At 42.4% G+C, this 23,125-nt stretch overlaps 1 protein-coding gene across 5 annotated transcripts in view; it reads left to right on the top strand.

Moving 5' to 3' along the window:
* The window catches only part of MIB2 (MIB E3 ubiquitin protein ligase 2), a 358,930-nt gene that overhangs the window by 126,628 nt on the left and 209,177 nt on the right, over positions 1–23,125 (top strand). For 4 of the 5 annotated variants that reach the window (XM_069241041.1, XM_069241040.1, XM_069241042.1 and 1 more), the window contains exon 2: positions 20,509–20,853. The exons of the other annotated variant lie outside the window; for it this stretch is intronic. In XM_069241041.1, the coding sequence (XP_069097142.1) occupies positions 20,509–20,853 (345 nt within the window). The remainder of the gene's footprint in view (positions 1–20,508; positions 20,854–23,125) is intronic. 5 annotated transcript variants of the gene reach the window in all.

Genomic DNA, 23,125 nt, shown 5'->3' with positions numbered 1-23,125 from the left:
AATAACTTGAAAAACATGACTTTATTGGGCGTACCCATGTTAAAGTAATTCTGATGACTTTCACATACATAGCTCCAACACTGGCAACACGTTTTATCTTGCAAATTCCCTCTTCCACGTGTACGCTTAATTAGCAGATACGAACGTGCATTTTCAGTAACTCTTGTACACCTCTGCTTCTCTTTATAAAACCAAACTGATCTGAAGCAATGGATGCGTAATAAATCTTGCACAGAAAGAGGGAACTCAAAAGCTACCAGTTTAGGTGGAGAGGATAGATTTCGTCCATTGTAACAAAAGTTAGTTTACGGACTCAGCCTTGAAATTTTGAATTTGCTGCATACGCTTCATGTTCAGCCAGAAAGCGACTTGTGCATTTACTACGCGAGACAACGCAGTACAGTTTGGCATTGGTGGGCTACACTTATTTTAGAATATGCTTACACTTCTTTAGCAAGAAGGATGCACCATGGAGGATGCAGTCCTGGAAGAAGATTGATTCCTTTGAAGTTTATGCTTAAAAGGCGCTAGCTACACTACTTAAAAGCCGGCATTAAAATAAATATAAAAGATCCCTGTTGTTGCTAAAACTGCCATATGTGTGTTTTGTGGACACGATGAACTTGGTGCAAATTTGCAGTAAATCACAGTTTCCGAAGCTTTATACAGCACTGGAATTTAGTTCTGCTGATTAAGCTTGCTTTGTTGTAGAGTCCTAGTTATATTACTGTTTTTTGTGACTTATTACAAGTTTTAAATTATTTTAGGAGCACGACTTGTTTGCAGCATTGTTTCTTTTTTTCTTGCTTTAAGAAAGAGTGATTTTTCAATCCAATTAGTGCTCTTGGAATTTATGCTTATATGCACGATTTGTTTGAAGTACCTTCAGTTGTGAGTTCCTGCTGAAATAAAGATGAGTCATTGTTGACGGATGTGTGCATTTAACACTCGTGTCTGAAACGGACGTGTAGTTGAAAGTTTTTGTTGAGTTTTTGTGGTTGAGCAAGGTTGAAAAAAACTTCTGAAATGATAATGTATTGTACGTCTGCTTTACTACTCGGGACTTAAGTTGCTTTTTGTAGTTATAAGCCTTCTTTTGATTTATATTATGTTTTTTGTAAGGCAATTTTAAATTGAACTTTCTTTTTTTTTATTTCGGGAGAAATGCGGAAACGTTAGACTTGTTTGATGCTCCATGTTATTGTTTTTCCTTGAATTACAGGATGTTGCGTTTGGTGCACAACGTGTTTTAATGAGGCTGCGTTCAGTGCCCCTGTGTGTTAAACAAGCTGCGCTTAGTACACCCCATGTTAAAATGTTCATGTTTACTGCACTTCGCTTGTTAATCCCGCTCCGTTTTATGCACCTTGTGTTGATAATATAGCGCCTAGAGCGTTCACCGTGTCACACGTAGTGCTTAGTGTACCCCATTTGTCAAACAGTTTGCCTTAATGCGCCAATTATATTAATTAGTCGTGCTCTGTGACCCTTATGTGTTAGATATGTAGTGTTCACACCACTTTAAGAATGAAATGCTCTGTTCTCCGTGCATTTTGAGGCTTAAATATGAAGTTTAGAGAACCCCGTGTAAAAGATGGGCACAGTTAATGTGTCTTGTGTTTTTTGTGAGTCCGCAATTCTCATTATGTGACTGTATTCTTTCCAATTTGGAATATTCCCCCTACACCTGTGTATAGAACCCCTTCAACAGGGTAAAGGAAACATGAACATTCTTAAAAAATAAAGTGTGTGTGAAGGGGGTAGGCCTTTAGCCCTATCATCACTGTTGTCTATCTTCTGGTATAGTTCTTATCGTTGTGTTTAATTTGCTGTGTTTGTTTGTATGCTCCTGTTTGCTTTATATCCTGTGGCTTGGCAATGGAAAAAAACTGCAATAAATATGTTTTGGATGGCTGCTTCACAGTGATTGTGGTCTTAAATTGTTTTGTGAGGTTGGAAGCCCTGTTTTGTTTTGTATGCAGTTCTAATATCGGCTTTGACCTGAAGTTACTGGAGAGCTTCAAATAAACACTTTACTAGAGCCATAAGGCTTCGGGTATAGTAAGTGATTGTTTAGAATTACAGGATGTTACACTTGTTGCACACTGTGTTTTAATGCTGCGTTTGGTTGGAAGATTTTGTTTGCTCTCAAGGCTGGAACTTTTGTTTTACGGCTGGGAGTAGTTTGTGTTCTAAGGGCCTTGTTTGTAAAAATATGCTAGTAGGCCTGCTAGGCCTAAAAATGTGTAAGGCACAAAGTCCTCTTTAGGCTAAATGTATGGTTACAGTGCATTATTTTCTGCCATTCTGTTTTCACGTCGTTATGCCGTTTAGAGGTTGACTATATGGTTACACAACCATGTTTCTTACAATTGCTATTTTTGTGGTGACCCCCAGGGGCTGTTCTGAGCATTTCAGTCAAAATACTATAATATTCTCTGCACTCAGAAACTTGCCCCATAATGCCCTGCAGGGCATTCCTTTTACAAAACATGTTTGCCGATAACTCGCCATATAGTGGTCCTAGGACAATAGGACCACTATCAAAATGTTATGCACGGCGTGCACTTTCTGTCTAGGTCTTCTCTGGAGCATTTCAAGTCTGCTGCCAGAGATATTTTGCCGCAATTTATTGACAGTTCCTAGTGCTGCACGTTGTAGTACTGAGCTACATTTTACTTGTCAATTTCAAGTGCTTTCCGCATGTCAAGTCTGCTGCCAGAGTTATTCCAGTTCTTTGCGCTGGAATAAACTGTGAGTCTCACACTTAAAGCGTTTGGCGAATCATCGAATTTTAATACAGCTGGAGTATTCCTGCGTGTCTTTAGTGTTTCGAACACTTTATTAGCGGTTGTTTGATGAGCCATTTTATAGAGACGCACGCAATGGACTGGAGGAATTGGATTCTCTCTCTGCATGTTTTCTGTGATTTGCACATTTCTGTTTAAACACTTGTTTTGTGAGTTAATTTCACGGTGACTCACACACCTTAAAGGAAGCGAATTGAAGTGTCATTCAAGTGCTCACTTGTTCGCACTCTCTAGTTAACCAGTTTTGCACCACTTGTGTTTTGTAAACTGTTGGCCATATTCACTATGCAAACAGCAAATTTACCAGTGGCATTTCTACCTGAACCTGGCAATCCTACATTAAATTGGCACCACTGGTACAAATCATTTGAAAGCTATTTGGTGGCTATTGATGGGCTACATTTTTCTCCCATTCGGAAGAAAGCGATTTTATACAATTGCCTGGGAACTGAAGGACAAAGGATTTTTGACCACCAACCTCAAGCAATACCTTTGTCCACTGATCGATGGGATGTTTTCACAGAGGCGGTCAATAGACTAGAAAATCGTTTCAAAGATGATCTTAGCATTATTGTTGAGAGACACAAATTTTTCACCAGGAAGCAATTCCAACATGAGTCGATTGACAGCTTTATAGCTGAGCTCAGGGTATTGGCTGCTACTTGTGAATGTATTGGTCCCCTAGATCAATATCTTAGAGATCAATTAGTAGTGAATTGTTTTGATACGAGAATTCAAGAGAAAATTTTATGTTGTAGGAACCCGACACGGAATGAAACATTAGAAATAGCCAGAGGTATTGACCGTTCCTTAATAGCTTCTAAAGAACTAAGCAAAACGAAAATGAACTTAGTAGAAAATGTGAACATGGTTTTACCTAAATCCAAAACACTTACGTCAGCGACATCTGAGTTAAAACAAAGTACATCTTTGGCATTATTTTTCTTTAGGTGTGGCTTTAAGTCACATTTAGCTAATGGAACTAATTGTCCTGCTATAGGAAAGGTGTGCATGAAATGCAAGAAAACTGGCCATTTTGCACGAGTATGTAGACAATCGCAAAAGGTCATGATGGTTGAACAACAACATTCCCCATGGAAGACAGAGAATAGTGAACTTGACTTCGTGAAAAGGTGCGTCTTGATGGTGGGTGCTACGTTCGACTGTAATGCAAGTTGTAAGCCTTTGAAAGATCCTGTATGTGAAATCAAAATAGGTGATACATTGTTAGATGTTACGGTGGATTCTGGTTCACCCATAACCATCGTATCTGATGTGAATTACCATTTGAATTGGAATGAGCTTACCTTAAGGCCGCCGGACATAAAAACGGTTGCATTCGATGGTCAAGAAATAGATATGATGGGGTATTTTCAGGAGAGGATTTGTTACCAACATAAAACCATCAATACTAAAGTTTACATAGCTAAAAGAGGGTACAATATCTTGGGGTGGAGAGATCAAGGGCAGTTTGGCATGGTTCTCAGACCAGGTACGGATCAACCAATTACTTTGGTTGAAAAGATCGACATAAAGTTAAATTCTCTTCAAGAGGTACTTGATAAGCATACTGCTATCTTCAGAAACAAACTTGGCTTGGTAAAGGGGTACGAACATAAAATTATACTTAAACCTGAGGCAGTGCCTGTAGTACACAAAGTACGGAACGTACCATTGAGTATTAGAAGGAAGTTGAAGGAGCATTTGTGTGAACTATGTGCTGAAGGGGTTATTGAACCAACTGACTCATCTCAATGGGTGTCTCCGATTGTAGTAGCAGTTAAGAAAACAGGTGATTTAAGATTATGCGTGGACTTGAGGTCTTTGAACAAGAACATTTTGGTAGACTGTTTCCCGTTGCCTAAGATTCAAGACCTGTTAGCACAATTGGGGGGAATGAAAGTGTTTTCCTCGATCGATCTTAAGTCGGCTTATCATCAAGTTGAATTGAGTAGAGAATCTCGTAGTCTTACTACATTTGTCACACCGTTTGGTGCTTATCGTTTTCTGCGTATGCCATTTGGGTTGGCTTCTGCGGCTTCCGTATTCCAGAAGCTTATGTATCAACTGCTCAGTAATGAGTGCGGCGTGTTAGCCTATCAAGATGACATTTTGATTGGTTCGGAGTCAGTCCAAGAACATTTACACAAACTTGACAAGGTTATCGGAATCCTGGAGGTTCATGGAATTACAGTTAGAAAAGAGAAATGCAAATTCATGGTTGATTCGGTAGACTATTTAGGACATAGAATTTCTGCTCAAGGGAATTTACCCAAGAAGGATTTGTTAGGTGCAATCGAAAATTCACCTTCTCCTAGGGATAAAGACCAATTAAAGTCATTCTTGGGCCTATGTGAGTATTACTCACGGTTTGTGCAGAATTTTGCTTATCTAACTGAACCATTGAGAAAAATATTGAGAAAAGGGGAAATATTTCAGTGGCAAGAAGAGCAGGAAAGAGCTCATAGTGAAGGTTCCTGCCCTTCAACCTTTCAGCGAGGATGCACCGTCCATCATGATTGTGGATGCGAGTGGAGTTGGCTTAGGTGCTGTTTTGAGTCAAATGGTGAACTGTAGGGAACACACCATTGCATTTGCGTCTAGGCGTCTTTCTGAGGCTGAGGTAAATTACAGCACAATAGAGAGGGAGGCATTGGCTTGCGTGTGGGGTGCTAACCATTTTTCAACATGTGTGGGGTAGAGAATTTACTGTAGTCACGGATCATAAACCATTGGTTTATTTGTGGAATTATAAAGTTTTTAAAAAAACCAGTCCAAGGTTGACCAGGTTGTTAGCTAAGTTATATGAATTCAACATGAAAATGGAGCATATTTCCGGTGGAAGTAATGGCAGGGCTGATTTTCTTTCTAGGTGTCCGGTTTGCATTCCTATTGATACAAAACAAATTGAAGATGAAGAGGTTTTAGTTGGCATGATTGATGGTGTGGTTGTTTCGGGAGGAATCATTTCCAGACAGGATTGGAAGGAGGCAGTGGACAAGGACAACTCTCTTTTGCTTCTCAAAAAGTATATTTGTGAAGGTTGGCCTGGAGGAAATAGTGTTCTTGAAGTTATGAGATCATTTGGTAAAGTCAAAGAGTAGTTGAATGTGGAGGACAACCTTGTTATGAGAGGGGAGCGTTTGATACCTCCTAGTAGTTTAAGGTATAAATTAATTAAATTGGCTCACAAAGGACATGTGGGGATAACTGGCACAAGAAAACGGTTGCGATTGTATTATTGGTGGCCGGGTATGGACTCGGAGGTGGAGATGGCAGTCAAGAATTGTTGTGAGTGTAAAGGGGCAGACAAAAGTTTGCATACGAGGGAGGTGCCATTATGTCCAGTACCTTTTCCTGATAAACCTTGGCAAAAGCTAGGATTAGATTTTATTGGTCCAATAGGGGGTGTGAATGGAGGAAAGAGGTATGTGTTGGTTGCAGTAGATTATCATTCCAAATGGATTTCGTACAAATTTTTGACGGAACCTAATACTATCAGTGTAAATGGATTTTTGAAAGAGATTTTTCGTCAGAAGGAAATTCCTAAATATTTGGTCACGGACAACGGTGTACAATTAGTTTCGCATCAAATGAGGGAATTTTTGAAGGGTCTTAGTATTAAGCATCTTACCACTGCTTTATATAGTCCGCAAGGTAACGGTCTTGTGGAGAGGGTAAATAGAATGTTCAAGGAAACTATTCAATTAGCTATTCGTGTGGGGAAGAGTGTGCAGGATTTGGTTGCAGAAAGAATTTGGTGCTATCACAATACTCCTCATTCGTCTACAGGGGTAGCTCCTTTTGTTTTGTTAAAAGGTAGATACTCTTGCAATGAACTATCTCTTGAGTGGGTGGTGGAGGAAACCATGAAGGGAAGGGTCACTCCTGATATTAAACAGGTGAAAGAGAGAGTGGAGAAACTGCAAGGTAGAAGTAAATTGAGATATGATAATTTAAAAAGTGTGTGTGGGATATGCAATTTGGTGTGGGTGACAAAGTCAGAGGGAAGAGACCTCATGGTAAAAGAAGTGGTGAATCGAGTTTTTATCCTGTTACTAAGGTCATCAGAGTATCAAAGCATTCTGTCATGGTGGAAAATGGTAAATGGTGGAATAAGAGGAATGTGGTGAAGGTTCTCATGAGCAAGAGGTGGTTCATGAGGTTCAATCTCCAAGTGTTCTTGTCGGAGGTGAATTTACTGGTGGGGGTATTGTTGGTAATGCTCAGGAGGTGGGCTGTGTCGAAACTATGCAGAGAAACAGGGTGGTACATGAAGGTGGAAACTGCAGTATGGGATGTGTGAGTAATCAGGAGGAGGGCTCAGGTGAAAATGTACAGGGAAGCAATGTGCAACATGGATACAACAGTGGAAATTCGAGCATAAGAAGTGAAAGTGTTCTGGGTGAAAACCTGGAGGCAAACGTCAATAGGCCCAAAAGGAATGTTGTTAGACCTAAACATTTAAAGCAATATGTATTGTATTAATGCAGATGTATTTTGTTTAAAATTGGGGTATGTGTAGATCAATGTCTGTTGTTGTATTTGTTAAGGGGGAAGATGTGTTATGTTCATGATATTGTGTGCGTTATCTGTAGCAGGGCGCCTTTATGGAAGGTTCCCTGTGGTGAATTCTGGCGTGCCCAGGGGATTCCAGAGGAGACGGTTGACGGCTGGATTGGTCTCCAGAGGGCTGCTGAGGACGTCGGTGTTGATATGAAAATAAAACATAAAAATTCATGAATACTTCCCGATCTGCTGGTTTTCTTCCCGCCCCGGATTTAACACTTAGTTATATGCAGGGCCACTGGAATTATGTGGCAGAGAGGACCAAATTATGTGGCAAGAAAAGTCAAGTTATGCATTTACAGCGCCAACAGCTCTAATTCAAGCAAATGTGAGACCTATTGCATTGCAAATGCTTGTTTTTTGTTCTGATCACTCTGTCACACTAATATTTCGTATGCACAGCGGCCTAAACCGGTCCTCTAACATACGCATAAGTAAGGTAGTAGACTTGTCTTGTGACCCAAAGGGGCTCACCAAACTTGCCCACATGGGCAGACATCAGACTCTTGCTCATGTTGTGTGTTTAACATAGATTGCTGGTGACACATACCCTTTGTGGATATCATTCATTCTTTAATTTCTAGTTTTGAAACCTAGGCAAGAAACAAATTCTAGGAATGGTAAAAAAAAAAAGAAAGAAAATTAAAAGCAGACTCTTGCAAAGTTTATCCAAGTACACAATGGCAGGAAGAGTTGTGTGTCATTAGAAAAACATGCCAAAACCACATAGTTTCAAAACAGTCTTTAAGCCCATGATTTAAAAAGGCAGGAGTGCATTCCAGTAGAGATGCACGAGCCACTGAAGGCTGGAGTCGGATACCTGGCTGTCGCTCGGCTCTACGTCTTCTTAGACCCTCGCCCCAAAATGAGACAAGCTTTCAGGTAATGTCTGCATGCCACCGATGCTCAAACCTCATGCACCATCAGTTAAAGACAAAGCACTAACCCTTAATGGAAAACAGGAGCGAAAGAGCGATACCTCTCTAGTGGCTGAATTGCACAGTGCAAAACCAGAAAACCGGGTTCATTCCCGGCTTCCATATTTGAGTGACCTTAGGCAAATATTTTACTTTTTGTTACATACTGCTCTGGTAGAAAACCACCAGCATGAATAAGTGGATTCAAATGCAGCAACTCACTGCTTTGACACAGCAATAGGTGTTAACAAAAGATATTACCCACTGTTTCTCCCTCACACAGGAATTCCAGGCTTCTCTGTCTGGGCTCACCAAGAGCCTATGAGAGTAGTGTAGGAAACAAAGCACAGATTCTGAATGCAAGGGCATAGGGAGTGGTGGGTGGCAGGAGGCCGGGTTTTTATTTTTTTACGTTTTGGACACAGAAGAGATGCTATGTTATGTATGGCACCCCCTTAACACCTCTGCTCTTGCATAGTATTTGAAAGATTCAAAAGCAGGGACAGGTGATTTTATGGGCCATCCATAACACAATGATAGATGGGTAAAAAGTGAATTATGGGTATACTTTTCACCTTGGAGTCTGAGTAACAACATAGATAACGAAAGCTTCGCTCCTGTTGTTTATTTTAATGTCACTCAGAATCCCTCGATGAAAAACATCCCCATAATTCACCCATCTATAATTCTGTATCCGAGTTATCATATATGAGAGCACCTTGAAATACATGAGTTCACGGTGTAAGCTGTTAAAAACCTCTTGGGTTTGATTTGATAGACTATAATGTTTTTCCATGTATACTCAGAATGTAGGCCACATATAGGGTGCATGTGACTGCTGAGCTGGCTTAGTTCACTAATGGTTTTGTCATCAGAGCAGAGAGTAGGCAATGAATGTTTTTAAGTTTTTAACTTTGGGCCAGATGGACAAAGCTATGTTGTGGTTGCAAAGTGTGAAATTCGCCTTTTGCAACTGCAAAATGGCCTTGTTGCATGTAGTATCCCTATTTTGCTTTCCTCTCACCGACTCGCAAAATAGGGATTGCGACTCTCTATTAGGAAGGGGCATTCCAGGGGCATCCATTCCTAATTGCGACTCACAGGCCCATATCCAGTAGTTTTGTAACCATGAGTGCGGTCGCAAACAACCGCAGTTACCAGCAATTTCAAATTGGCGGTAATCCATTCGCAAACGGGAAGGAGTCCCCAAGGGACCCGACCCCTTTCCCTTTGTGAATGGGGGAGCCAACATTATTTCAGGACAGGCAGTGGTCCCACGGACCACTGCCTACTCTGAAAACATGAAGCTGAAACGTTTCATTTTTATTTTGAAATGCATCCCATTTTTCTTTCCCAAAATAAAAACCAGGCATTTGCAATGCAATCGGTCTCGCATTTGTGAGAGTTAGAGCTATTGGCGTTGTAAATGACAATTTTTTTTTACCCGTGTGTTTTGGTTAGGAATTGAGTGGATTATGTGGTGTGGCGTGAAATTATGTGAGTTATGCTGTGCTCTGTTGTGTTGTGCTCTGTTGTGTTGTAAGTTGTTATGCTACGCTATGTTATGCTATGTTGTTTAATGTTATATTAGGCTATGCTGTGTTATGCTATGATGTGTTGTGGTATGCTGTAATGTGTTGTGGTATGCTATGATGTGTTATGCTATGCTATGTTGTGTTATATTGTGTTATTCTATACTATGTTTTATGTTGTGTTATGTAATGTTATGTTGTGGTATGATATGTAGTGGTATGTTATCTTGTGGTTTGTTATGCTATGCTGTGTTATGTTACGCCATGCTGTGCTGTTGTGTTATGTTGTTTTTATGTGTTGTGTTATGTTATTTTGTGTTGTTATGCTGTTATGTTATGTTAAGCTGTTATTTTGTGGTATGTTATATTGTGTTATGTTATTCTATGCTATATAGTGTTATGTAATGCTATGTTGGGTTATGTTGAGTTATGTTATGAAATTGTGGTAAGTTATGTTGTGGTATCTTATGTTGTGTTATATTAGGCTATGCTATGTTATGTTACGCTGTGCTATGTTATGCTATGTTGTGTTCTTTTATGCTTCGTTTTTTTTATGTTATGCTGTGTTATGCTGTGTTATGCTGTGTTATGCTGTGTTATGCTATGTTGTTATGCTATGTTGTTATGCTATGTTGTTATGCTATGTTGTTATGCTATGTTGTTATGCTATGTTGTGTTATGCTATGTTGTGTTATGCTATGTTGTGTTATGCTATGCTTTGATGTGTTACACTGTGTGGTATGTTATGTTGTGTTATACTAAGCTATGTTATGTTGTGTTATGCTATGTTGTGTTCTTTTTCTGTGCTGTTATATTGTGTTATGTTATAATATGTTTTTTGTGTTATGCTGTGTTATTTTATGCTATGTTTTATGTTATGCTATGTTGGGTTATGCTATATTGTTATGCTATGTTACGTTGTGTAATGCTGTGTTGTGTAATGCTATGTTGTGTTGTGTTATGCTATGTTGTGTTGTGTTATGCTATGTTGCATTAGGTTCTGCTGTGTTGTGTTACATTATTTTATGTTGTGTTAGGTTATGCTAGAGTGTCTTTTCCTCTAAGACTCCCCCAGCAGATACTGTGGCCCTCGTTATGACTTTGGTTGTCTTTTTCCAAGATCTCCAGAGCTGCTACTAGACCGCAAGTACTGGCGGTCTGCAGACCGCCATATTACTACGGCTGGCAGCTTTCCACCATTCTTCAGGCGGAAAGTTTCCAGCAGTCGTGCCGGTGAGCGGCAGTTCCATTGCCGGCCCCGCCCCACCAAAAGGACTCCGCCAACCTTATTACGACCTGTAATACCGCCTGGTGGTTTCCTGATAGCGGGATGCTGCCGGCAGTGGGAACACCGGGTCCGGTCCCCTCAGGGAGGAGCATCTCGTCAGACGAGGTAAGTGTCCTCCGCAAGGAGGGGGGTATTTGTGCGTGTGTGTGTCTATGTGTAAATGTGATGGCGATGTGTGGGTGAATGTGAATGCTGGGTTGGGGTGCGTGCATGTAAATGGGTAGGGGTTGTGTGTGTGTGTATGTATGTTGAGGAAAGAAGGGGGTGGGGAATGTAGTGAGTGCGTGTGTGAGTGGGGGTGTTGTGCATGTATGTGTGTGGATTTGGGAGGTGTTGTGTGCGTGAGTGTAAGGGTGTTGTGTGAGTGAGTGTCAGTGTGCATGTCTGGGTGTGAGAGTGTATGCAGTTGGGTGGGGGGTTAGTAAGTGGATTGGGGTGTGGAGGGTACTTGTATGCGGGGTGGGAGGCTACTACTGGGAGCGGGGTGGAGGGGTTACTGTGTGTTCTGGTGGGAATGTTGTAGCGAAATGCGGTGGAGCGCTCTTGGGTGGATGGGGAGGGGGGGAGAGTAGTCTACCAGTGACAGGAATGCAAATTCCTGTCACCGGTAACCTTTCCGTCAGGGATTTTGTGGCGGTGCTACTGCCATGAAATCCCTGGCAGAAAGGGGACTCCTAATACCACCAGCGGTCTTTGGTGGACCGCCGGGTCAGAGATGCTTCTCTCCGGCCCAGTGGTCCGACCGCTCTGCTGGTAGAAACGGGAAAGTGGGGGTTTGGCACAGGCCAAACTGCCACACTCGTAATACGGCAGTCTTCACCGCCGGCCCGTTTGGGGTGGGACCGCCACTGCGAGTCTGGTGGTCAGTAGACCGCCAGACTCTTAATGAGCGCCTATGTGTCAGCAAGTTCACTGGCAATCTGCCTCCTCTGCTCTGTCTCTTGGGGGGAGGGGGAGGAATGAATGAGACGCAAGCAGTGGGAATGCAGACTTGCCTCAGAAAGTGAGCACTCTTTCACCTATTGAGTAAAACGGACTGGGTAGTTGGGGTGGAACCACGGAACAGGCATAGCAATGCCCTTTATGTAATATTCGGAAAACAGTAATATGGAATTGTACATTCACTTACAGTGCTAAATTCTAATTAATGGTACTTGAGAAAAATATTTCTGCCCGTTATGTTGGACTGCTTTTAGAAAAAACTGCATATTTTCGTTTTTAGAAGGATGTGAAGATGCTATGCCAATCAAGAACAGTAGATTTAGCCTGACGGTATATGCAGTCCCCCACTCTGAATGGTGTTTAAAACATTTTCCTACATAGCACATTTCTCTCCAACTAATTTAATCATTTTAAAATGGGGGCGCCTGTTCACCTTATGTTTACTGCATGATTTACATTCCCAAATGCTCACATGGGCTCGGCTCGTGTATTGGCTGCTGGAGCCAAGCCCAGTGCATGGTTGGACTGTGCTGTGTCTGGCCCTAGTCCGATGAACACCCTTTCATGGTCCCTGACTCCCAACCCAGTGCGCTGCTGGGAGTGTTTTATGCGTCGGTGTTTGAACTGAGGGAGCATGACTCTGAGATACATATAACAGGAGGAGGACGGGAGATTAAACAGCAGGGGGCAGATGATGGAAAAGGGAGAAAGCAACGGAGAGAGGGGGAGGAGGGGAAGGATGACAGGTGGGGAGACGAATGGTGAGAGGACAGAGGAAAGTGGAGTGAAAAATGACGGATGGGGAGGTAGGTTGGAGGGAAAAAGAAATATGGAGAAACGGGTGCTCACATGAGGAGAGGCAGGCTCACCTGCAAGTATCGGAGAGAAAGGAAAACAAGCATTTGAAATGCAATGGGTCTTGCGTTTACTCGAGTTAGAGCTATTAGCTTTGTACATTTTTTAACTGGACTTTTTTGCAACTTAAATTGTAAAATGAAAAGTAAAAGTGTTAACACACGTGCAGTAGAGAGGAGGGACTGTGCAGAAATGAGAGGCAGGCCAGAATGGCCAGGCAGACGGGGAGAGAGGTCCATCTCTCGGCACTTGGGCTCGGCTCAAGCATGAGCTGTTCACTACTTTCAGGTGTGCGTGCGTAAGCACAATTACATTACCTGCAGTGCACCAGGTTGGGTCATGAAAACTCATGACTGGGAAGCGTGTCTGTGAAGGCATGGAGTGAACTGGTCCTCTCAAGAGGGGCATACAACGTGTACAGTGATTAGAGCGGACACCATGGCATAGAATAGTCCGTTAAAAATGGGGGCTCAAGGGGGCATTGAGAAGGTATCAGGGAAAGGCAGCAGTGGGGCATGTAGCAGGCAGGGGCCAGGGCTCAGGGGGCGGAGAGTGTCGGTGAAGGGGGCAGGGAGGAACCATGTGGTGGCAAAACAGGCTGAGAATGCCGAGGGCCGGCCTGTGCGGGCATTCAGGCCCAGAGGGTGTACATCGGAGGCACATGGCGCAGAGGAGGCACAGAGGGACGGAGTTGGGTGCATGATGATAATATAGAAGCCATAGGGTTGGGAAAACTTATAAGCAAAGAGGGGAGATAGATGGCTCATGGGAGTGAAATCCCAAGGGGAAGAGGAAGAAAGGAGGCGGTGGCGTGAATAAGGAATGAGACAGGGCCCCGAAGTGGCAGGAGGTGAGAGGAGGTCCTGGTGGCAGATACAAGGCACATGGTATACAGGGCCTTAGCTTGGCCTATAAAATGGAGGTGGAGGGGGCGCTGGCACATCATTTTTAAATAAATTATATGAGAACCACGGTATGCGGTGGGCTTTCGGGATAGTGGAAAGGGAGAAGAGTGGGGATTGCTAGGGGGACTTAAAATTCATTTTGTGTTTAAAAAAAACAAAACAAAAAAAAAAGAGTTTTAAGGCCTGCAACATAGAGATATGAGAGAGTGTATGCGCGCGTGCCCCCGACATAAAGTGCCCGTATCCAGCTATTTATTAGATAATACATTGGTGTTACACACCCCTGGTACAGTGGGCGTGGACTGGCGGGGATGTTTGACTCAGACAGGAGCCGCAAAGTAGGTTAGAGGCAAAAAGGGCACACAAAAAGGGCACAAAAAAAGGCACAGCAGGGCAGCAAGGAGGCCCATGAGGTAGAGGCAGGGAAGAGGCATTAAAAGCACAGAGGAGTCACGGGCAAAGAGAAGACCTGCGCAGGATGGTGCTACCAAGGGCTTCAGAAAGGCATCGCGGTGCATGGTGGAGGCATCAAGGACCGCATGGAGACGCAGGAATGAAAGGATGCAGGAGTACAGGAAAGTCTCATCAACGGCAGAAGGGAGGCCCAGAAATGAAAGGATGCACAAGGTACAGGAAGGATATATCAACGGCAGCAAGGAGGCACAGGGGTGAAAGGATGCACGGGGTACAGGAAGGAAGGATGGACTGTGTTCAGTAAGGAAGCATGAAAGACAGCAGCGAGGCGCAGGAATGAAAGGATTCGGGGGTACAGTAAAGTCCCATCAAGGGAAGCAGGGAGGCGCAGGGATGAAAGTATATACGGGGTACACCAAGGAGGCATGAACAGCAGCAGGGCTGAAAGGATGTACAGGGTACACAAAGGAAGCATCAAGGGCAGCAGGGGTGAAAGGATGAACAGGGTACACAAAGGAAACATCAAGGGCAGCAGGGCGGCACAGAGGGTGAAGGATACACGGGGTTTAGAAGGAAGCATCAAGGGCAGCAGGGAGGCTCAGAAGTCCAGTCAAAAGGACACAGGAGCAGGGCGAGCCATCAGGGGCAATGAGTATGCACACGGGACAGATATAGCTCATGGGCAGGGATGAATTATCAAGGGTATTGAGGGAACATAAAGGGGCAGAAAGGATGCATGAACCTCTAAAATGGGCAGGTGAGTGGAAAGGGGGTGTGGTTGTCCAGGGGTTGTACAGCGCAAAAATTGAATCACAATTAATTGATCAATTAATACCTGTCTCTGGACCCAGTGACTTTCACGTGGGTTTCTGGAGATCTACCCAACCTCTATGGCGACATCGCTTGTTGAGACTGAAAGCGCTTAATGGTGCCACCTGGCATCTGTCGTTCTCATTTGGCATTTTTATTTTAACACTAAAAAATGCCCCCTGTGTTTTTCTGCTGAATATAGGTAGTCCCGTGTTAAAAACTCCAGTGTCCTCATGGATTCAACTGGAACTTTCATTGGGAAGGCGGTCTGGGGACGAGAGTTAGCACAGGGACCGCATACTAAGGGGATACAGAAGTAAAGGAGATGACAATCCGATGAAAAATGGTGATGAGGGAGCGATGGAGAGTCAGATGTAAAGAGAAAGAATGTCAGACACAACATGGCAGGATGTTTAGGGGGTCAGGGGCATATCGATCGGATCGGAGGTACAGGGAGAGGCCTGAGATTGAAGAGCATTTGACTCGGAGGGTAACACACAATTCTAATCTAGTCTTGTTTAGTAGGCAAAGTGAGACCAATTTAAACCGGGAAAGGGGAGGAGGGGTGTTGCTGTAAGGTATTCAGGACAATCAAGAGACATCTAAATAATTCATATTAAGGATATACTAAAAATTAGACACCGCCCGGCCCTCCTGGACCAACGTTGGGCACCCATATGTTATACAGGAAAGGAATACAATTAATTTTATTTGAGAAAACAAAAAGCAACATTAGACTTTGCAAGTCTGAAGCCTTTACAAGACTAAGGCACACATTTGGGTGATGGTTTATAAGACCATATTCGTCCCCTTCTGTGTCAGCGGTGGTCTGCAAGCAAAGCTGCGCGTTCCTGTGACAACTCAAATACAGAACTCAGTAGCGATGGCGGCACAGGGAGGCACATGTGGAGGAATGCAGGCCTTGTAAAGAGCTGTTAAATTACAGCATGTCAAATCAGCACGCTGCAGGAACCAAACAAATTATATGCTTTAACCTCAGTGGTTTTGTTAATTCTCATTTAATTTCCAAGCTGCTGTTTCAGAAGTAAGACGGACATTATGTTTTCAGTCTGCCATGACACAATGTAGTTATAAATGCCTAAAATATTCCAAAGGTTTAATTAACAAAATACTTAACATATAATGTAATAAGATAGACTCAGTCTAAATAATGCTTCAAGTAAAGCTAGGGCCTAACTACTATTATATTTACTTTGAAAGAATCATACTACAGCGTTGACACTTACTAAAACAAGCATTTTTGCCTCCCATTTCAACAAAACTCTAATGAAGTTAGCAGAGCAGCCTGAGAAGATTCATGGCCTCAATAAATGAGGTAAACAGTGCCCTGTGTACAATGTCGTGAGTGCTGGCGGGGGGGGGGGGGGGGGCTGCAGGGGCACTGGAGAGAGAGAGAGAGAAAGAGAGAGAGACTCTGCGATGCGATGGCATATGGTATTTGTTTAGTAAAATTAAGAGCTGTGTAGGAGGACAGCACTGGAATAAAGTCAAAACAAATGTCAGCGACATGGGAGGAGATGGGAGGAATGAAATGCTGCAGCAAAACGCAGGCAGCTATCAGCCTAAAACATGCACAGTGAAAGAGGAGCACTGAAGAAATGTCAAAGTAGTCTGTCACAGCAGCAGATAAAGAAACCAAAGTGCAACAATACAGTAGTTAATCACTGCTCTGAAACAAAAAAAAGGAGGGAGAAAAAGGCAGAACTGACCACTAGCGAGCAAGAGTTTTTAAATGGCACTACAATCAACAAATCAAATCGCTTCCTTCCACAGTTTAAGTATACTTAAGTATACACCAAGTCGAACGCCTACGCTCAACCTAAAAATGAGAAGCAGGGTGGGTACTGGGATGAAGGGGAGGAAGTAGATGAGTTTGGCAAAGTTTAGAGGAGGGATTAGATACATTGGAGGGAGCTGTGGGGATCAGTTAGAGGAGAATACATGCCGACATTTCTTACTTTGAAAAACAGACGTTATGTTGATGTGCCGTAGATGTTACTATTTCTCATTCCTCTTCCCGCAAAAAGTCACTGGATCAAACGCTGGGAAATTTGAAATGCATGCGTCTCTGCCGCTGAAAACCCTCTTTTTGGTATTCACAAGTGTTAGCACAAGGGAGGAAGGCATGGGGAGAACTATCAGGAAAGTAATAATAAGAATAAAAAAGACAGTGTACTTTTGGGTCAGAAGAAAATGCACAAAGATGTAGGGAGTGAAGAAAACAGAAGTGGCGAAGACAGTGACAGATTTGTGAACGAATAGAAGAAACGTAGAAACATATAAGGTTGAGAATCCAGCCCCCTCATCTACCCACTCCCCCGCCATCATTTGCATCTTTAACTTAACCCTCTAGCTTCCGTTAACCCTCCCACAGCTTTTAATTTGACCCTCCTCTCACGTCTGTTTATTGCCCTCATACTGAATTCCTCTTAGCTTGTCTGACTTTGCCGCTCCCCTCTCCCATGTGAAAGACACAACAGCTGTATCAAGACCAAACACCTCAACAGAACCAAGCACCATCAAAGACCTGGAATTGTGCCCTTCAGCTATGAATTCACTGCCACCACTGCCAGTCATCAACTAGACTGAGTTGAGGCTGCAGTAGCCACATTCATTCCCTGGTTATCTGAATACAAAAAGAACATTAAAAAGATCGAACACTTCCAGGGGACACATATTGTGGTTGATCTGTACTGGAGGAAAACACTGCTCAAAAAAAAGATTATACTGCCTGGAAGGCAAAGATTTTCCAAGCCTACCGAGGACATTCGTCCCAACAAAACTCCTCAATGACATGACAGGCCCTTGAACAAAAGGAATACCAGCACGAGGCATAGTGGTCAAAGCCTTCTATGGAGGATTGCTTGGAAGCACCAGCTGAAATGTTTGCAGCCTAGCTGACCAATATAACCACTAGCAATGGTGTGATCTGAGAGAATCAGAACCTCGATTGAGACATTTTCCAAAATTGAAAGGTCTGCGCAGTGGTCAGTCTGCATCATACCCAACACATAAGGCCCCACTGATTGGTAAAATGGCGCCTGTATCTGTCCCCGTTCAGACGCCACTCTTGGTTCCACAATATCCATGTTATACTGGACAAGTAAACTACTGTTATTTTGCATTTGTCAGCATAAACTACAGTTTGGGGATTAGATGTAAGGTTACCTTGTGAAACTCATAGACTCTGGCTGAAATCACAGTTACCCACCTTTCATGAAGGACCATCAAGAGATTAAGGGATAAAGATCAAATCCAAATATGGTAAATTCTGTTTTTCTGTCAGTCAGTGACTAACTTTAAGCAAACAAACTCTGATAAACCTTTACTTTTCCAAAGGCTGCAGAAAGCACCATAACTTTTTCAATGGAATAACAATAACCAATGGGCCCTTGTGGGGAAAGGGGGTGTGTTATATGGTGTGGTTGTATGACCTCACTGTTTAATACACTTATTACTCCTTAAGGTTTTCGTTAGTGAAACCTTTATTTCATCCCTAGGTAGTCGTAGCTCTGAGCTGTCTGGCTTACACAAAGGAACTATGTTAAGCATTTAAACAGCAACAAAATAATTGAAGAATAAATATCTGAGATAAAGAAGACATCCAATAACAGTTTATAACAAGCATTTGCAATGCAATAGGTCTTGCATTTTCTTGAGTTAGAGCTAATGGCACTGTAAATTCAGAACTAGACTTGTCATGCCATATAAATTGCTCAACCTGCCTCATAATTTTGTCTTTTCCTGCGATGTTCTGGTCGTAATGGTTTCTACTGACATCAGAAATCACAAGCCAGTGAGGAGAGACGAGAAGCTGATTGCACTACCTCGAGTTATGTAAATGTCTGAACAAAAATTGGAAAATAAGGCTGGAGAAGTATTTTTCTTTTTATGTTAACAGAATGAAAAGTTTTGCAAGCATTTTTGCTTGGCATTTCAACAAAGCTCTAATGAAGTTAACAATAGCAGAGCAGCCTGAGGAGATTTATGGCCCCAATAAAGAAGATAAGCAAAGCCCTGTGTGCAGATGTCACTGAGGGCTGGCAGGGAGGGGGGCCTCGAGTGAGGGACTACGTGTGGTCCTTGGTGCAGCCGAGCAGTCCTTCCGGTCCAGTAGAGATCTCAGTTCTGAGTATCGAGGTGTCCTATTTGTGCTCTGAAAATGCCCTCAGGGTAGGATGAACTTGGTAGCCAATGGGCTACCAGGTCCTCTCCCTCCTAATGACCACTTCCTGTGAAGTATGGCATCCGGCTGTCCTAGTATATACCATTCTGACACTTCCAACATGGCAGAACCTTCACTTGGCACACGGAGTCCCGTAGCCCAACCCAGAGGTGTGGCTACCAAAAAGCTACACTCCCCTGAAAAAAATATTTGGCAACTGGTTTCTCCTCTCCTGCCTGAGTGACCACCTGTCTACCTAAAAAATAGGCTGCCCCTCTCCCAAGTGTTCCCCATTTGCTCTTCAAAGGCGGCTTTTCCTTTGAAGATCGTCTTTTAGGATCAACACAGTGAGGTGTCCTGCCAGGGAGAGGTAGCAGCTCTCTCACATACAGGCTGCAATTGTCTTCTTTCTTGGGTGTCATTTGCACATCTCCCTAGGAGGTCAGAGAGCTGTCTCTGCAGACAGATCAGGTGTGCATATGTGGATGAGCACTGCGGATATAGGGAAACAAAGTGGCAACTTTGTAAATGTCCATTAAGTCGGGCTTAATGTAACAAAATGTTTGATACCTTGCAGTATCGACTTTAGTTGTTTCAGTCAGAAGTTAGTAGGTATGCTGTATCAGCCTGCCACTCTGCACTCTCCAGTGGGCTACTAGCTTTTGCCACAGTAAAAATGACAGTTGCAGGTATTTACTGTTGGAACATGTAAAGACTATATGCAAACTGGGATCCATGTTTTACATTTTTCACTGCTAGCGTGGCACAACCCGTGCTCAATCTTTGGGGTGACCTAAAACACCTACAGGCCCTGGATACCAGATACTAAGGAATTTGTATTATACCAGTTTGAGTATAGGGCAATCAAACAAACACTTCAGTCATTGGTTGGAAAACCTCTGTGAACGCTGAGTCAAAAAACCGCAGCATCAGTCCAAAACATCCAGAGTAACAATTCAAAAAGAGATTTCCCTACAGTCCCATGCTAAATAAATCTGGTATAAAAGTGCTTGGAGATCTTCCTTGACCCAAAAATGTTTTAGCCTCCTCTGTGTTTGTGTATAATTTTTTTACTGCCTTCCTTTACCTATGAATAAAAAACTCTTCCTGTTAAGAGTGATAGCTTTGGCCGCATACTCAGTTTATCTATAGGACCAACTCTATCTGACTTTTTAACTGTCTGCCAGTGGTAGCTTAATTCTTCAACTTTGTTTTGTTTATGTAAAGTGAAAAAGTATGTATCACTTTGTCTAGTCTGAAATTGTGCCCTTTAATTCCAGGTACATCTTGTGGACTGAGCTGTCCCTTCCTGTTTGCCCATCTACCTCCTTCTCCTCTCCCACCTTGTCCTGCTAGGTCTCTTTCCAAACTTAGAGGCATGGAATTGGACCAAAACACCAGCATGCAGGTCGGCATGCGTGTTGTTCGAGGTCTGGACTGGAAATGGGGCAACCAGGACAATGGTGAAGGCAATATTGGCACTGTGGTGGAGGTTGGGCGACAGGGCAGCCCTACCACCCCAGATCGCACAGTAGTAGTCCAGTGGGATCATGGGACAAGGACCAACTACAGAACTGGCTTCCAGGGAGCCTACGACCTTCTGCTGTATGACAACGCACAGATAGGTAAGCACAGAAGCCTTTCACAGCTCCAAGTTCTCCTGTGATTGCCCATTTTGTGTACGCTCTCTTCATATGTGCAGTTTTGGTCTTTTGAGTAGGCTTCTAATTTTGGGCACAGGGCTCTGTTTGGTGGTTCGTTATACTTAACTTTGCAGCTCTTTAATAAGTCCCAGTCTCAGTTTGTGTTCCTACGTAGGCAATTTTAGGATGTTACGGATATAAGAATTCTAGTTTCTCCTTGAAGGGATTCAGGTTCCAACTTTGTGTTTTGCATTGACTATAAGTGCCAATTAGATTGTTATTGTACCTTGTCAGTGTTTCTAGTGGCAGTGATAGTAGGTCTTAATTGGCCAATCTTCATAATTTGACAATGTTTACAAATTTGAAGTGCTTCTACATGATACTTCAGTAACTCTAAGTCCAAGCTGATGACTTTTAATAGATTGACAGCAATTTTAAATCATTGTTCATGAATTTGCAATTCATTCATGTCCTAATTACCACAACTGTCATAGCCTAGCACTACTTTTGGTCCCTGATAGCATACATTTAGTGCTAAGCAGGCCGAAAGTGCAGTATCCTAACTCAGACTTGTGAGACTCACCCACAATCCTGGCACATCTAACATCACAGAACAAAACCAAAATGCACCATTCATCACAGAAAACTGAGTCACACTCACTTCTGAAGACAACATGGATGACTCCACGTTGTTATCGTCCAACTGTCTTTTTCAAGTTTTTTGATCTGTTCTCCCAAGAAATTCAGTGATTTAAATCAGTGAATCTCATAAAAGAAATGTCAAATTTTCATTAATTTTAAGGTCATTAGTTGTCAGTCGTAAGAGATGCCCAGTTGAACATCATAATAAAAATGTACGATTTTCATTAATTTCAAGATCATCAGACGACAATGTTAACAGAGATGCCAATACATTGTTTGTGATGGCTAAGATATGACATAATCTGGGCATTCTTATTGATGAGTATTCCATTAAACGTTTTAAAATAAAAGCATTAGGATCATATTTACAGCTCTCTAACAAGGGATAAATGGGTAAAAGAGAAAAATGACTTTACTCCAGGGGTTAACCAATAACCCCATTTAATTTTTGGAAAAGTATGCTAACATATTTAAGTTTTTCTTGAAGTAGCTTCTACATTCATTATCTAATTACATATTACCCCTTTAAGATGAAAAAGAAGAAGTCTTCCTTAGGTCTAATCATTTGGAGGGTGGTCACTTTCATAATGCTTAGTGAATATCACCACATCTAGCAAATTCCTCAAAGTATTTGAGTGTCTTGGCAAGTAATGGAATAGTCATACCTCATAATCAGTCAATTAAGTTTTCATTATTTCTTAATAATCTAGAGAAGTTTCAAATGATATGTAGGAAAACCTTAAAAAGTGAGGGAGCATAAGTATCAGAGAGATAATCTCTGAATATAATCACTTTAGAGATTTACGCCTAAGGTCAAATATGTCCCCAACCTAAAGTCATAAGAACCGTACTGTGGACAAGAGTAAAAACTTTACCATTTTCTTATTGTGTACGAAGCCTTTTTATGTTCACAAAAGATCCGATTGGGGGAATTGGGCCACTTGCGCCTGCAAAAAAGTCCTTTGATATGTAAGAAACCCAAGTTGCTATTCAGTAATATTTTACCATATTTCAGCTTGAGACTACATTCTAAATTGGTATTTGGAACCGGCATATTTAGGACTTCCGTTCCAAATACCGATCCCGAGTGGTATGTATTCATATTTCTTTCCACTAGAATCCGGTTGCATAACATTAAGCTATTATCAACTATGTAAATGTAGTAGTACCTCATTTGCAAATATGAATGGGTCCTAAGGGACCCTTTCACCTTTGAGAATGCTGGAAAAAAGTTTGACTAGACAATGGCCTCATGGACCCCTTCCTGCTTGTAAAAAATGTTTGTTACACTTTACATTTTTTCTTATTTTTTTTAAACACATCCATGCCCTTTTATGTAAACCAGATTGCATTTAAAAATGCTTTATTTAAAAACAATCAGACATGGTAGTCTGCTGACCATAGCAGCCCACCGTCCCTGTGATGGCTGTGAGCCATAGTGTTATGGAGTGGTGTTGAGTGGAATAAAGTAGAGTGATTTGGAGTGGATTGAGGTAGTCTGGGTTGGGGTGGATTGAAGTATGGTGTGGATTGGATTGAAGTATGGTGTGGATTGGATTGAAGTATGGTGTGGATTGGATTGAAGTATGGTGTGGATTGGATTGAAGTATGG

Source organism: Pleurodeles waltl, chromosome 6 (genome assembly GCF_031143425.1).
Source record: "Pleurodeles waltl isolate 20211129_DDA chromosome 6, aPleWal1.hap1.20221129, whole genome shotgun sequence".
In the NCBI taxonomy this organism is placed as follows: Eukaryota; Metazoa; Chordata; class Amphibia; order Caudata; family Salamandridae; genus Pleurodeles; species Pleurodeles waltl.
The sequence above is the reverse complement of the archived record's forward strand: the minus strand, read 5'-3'. Positions and strand labels throughout refer to the sequence as shown.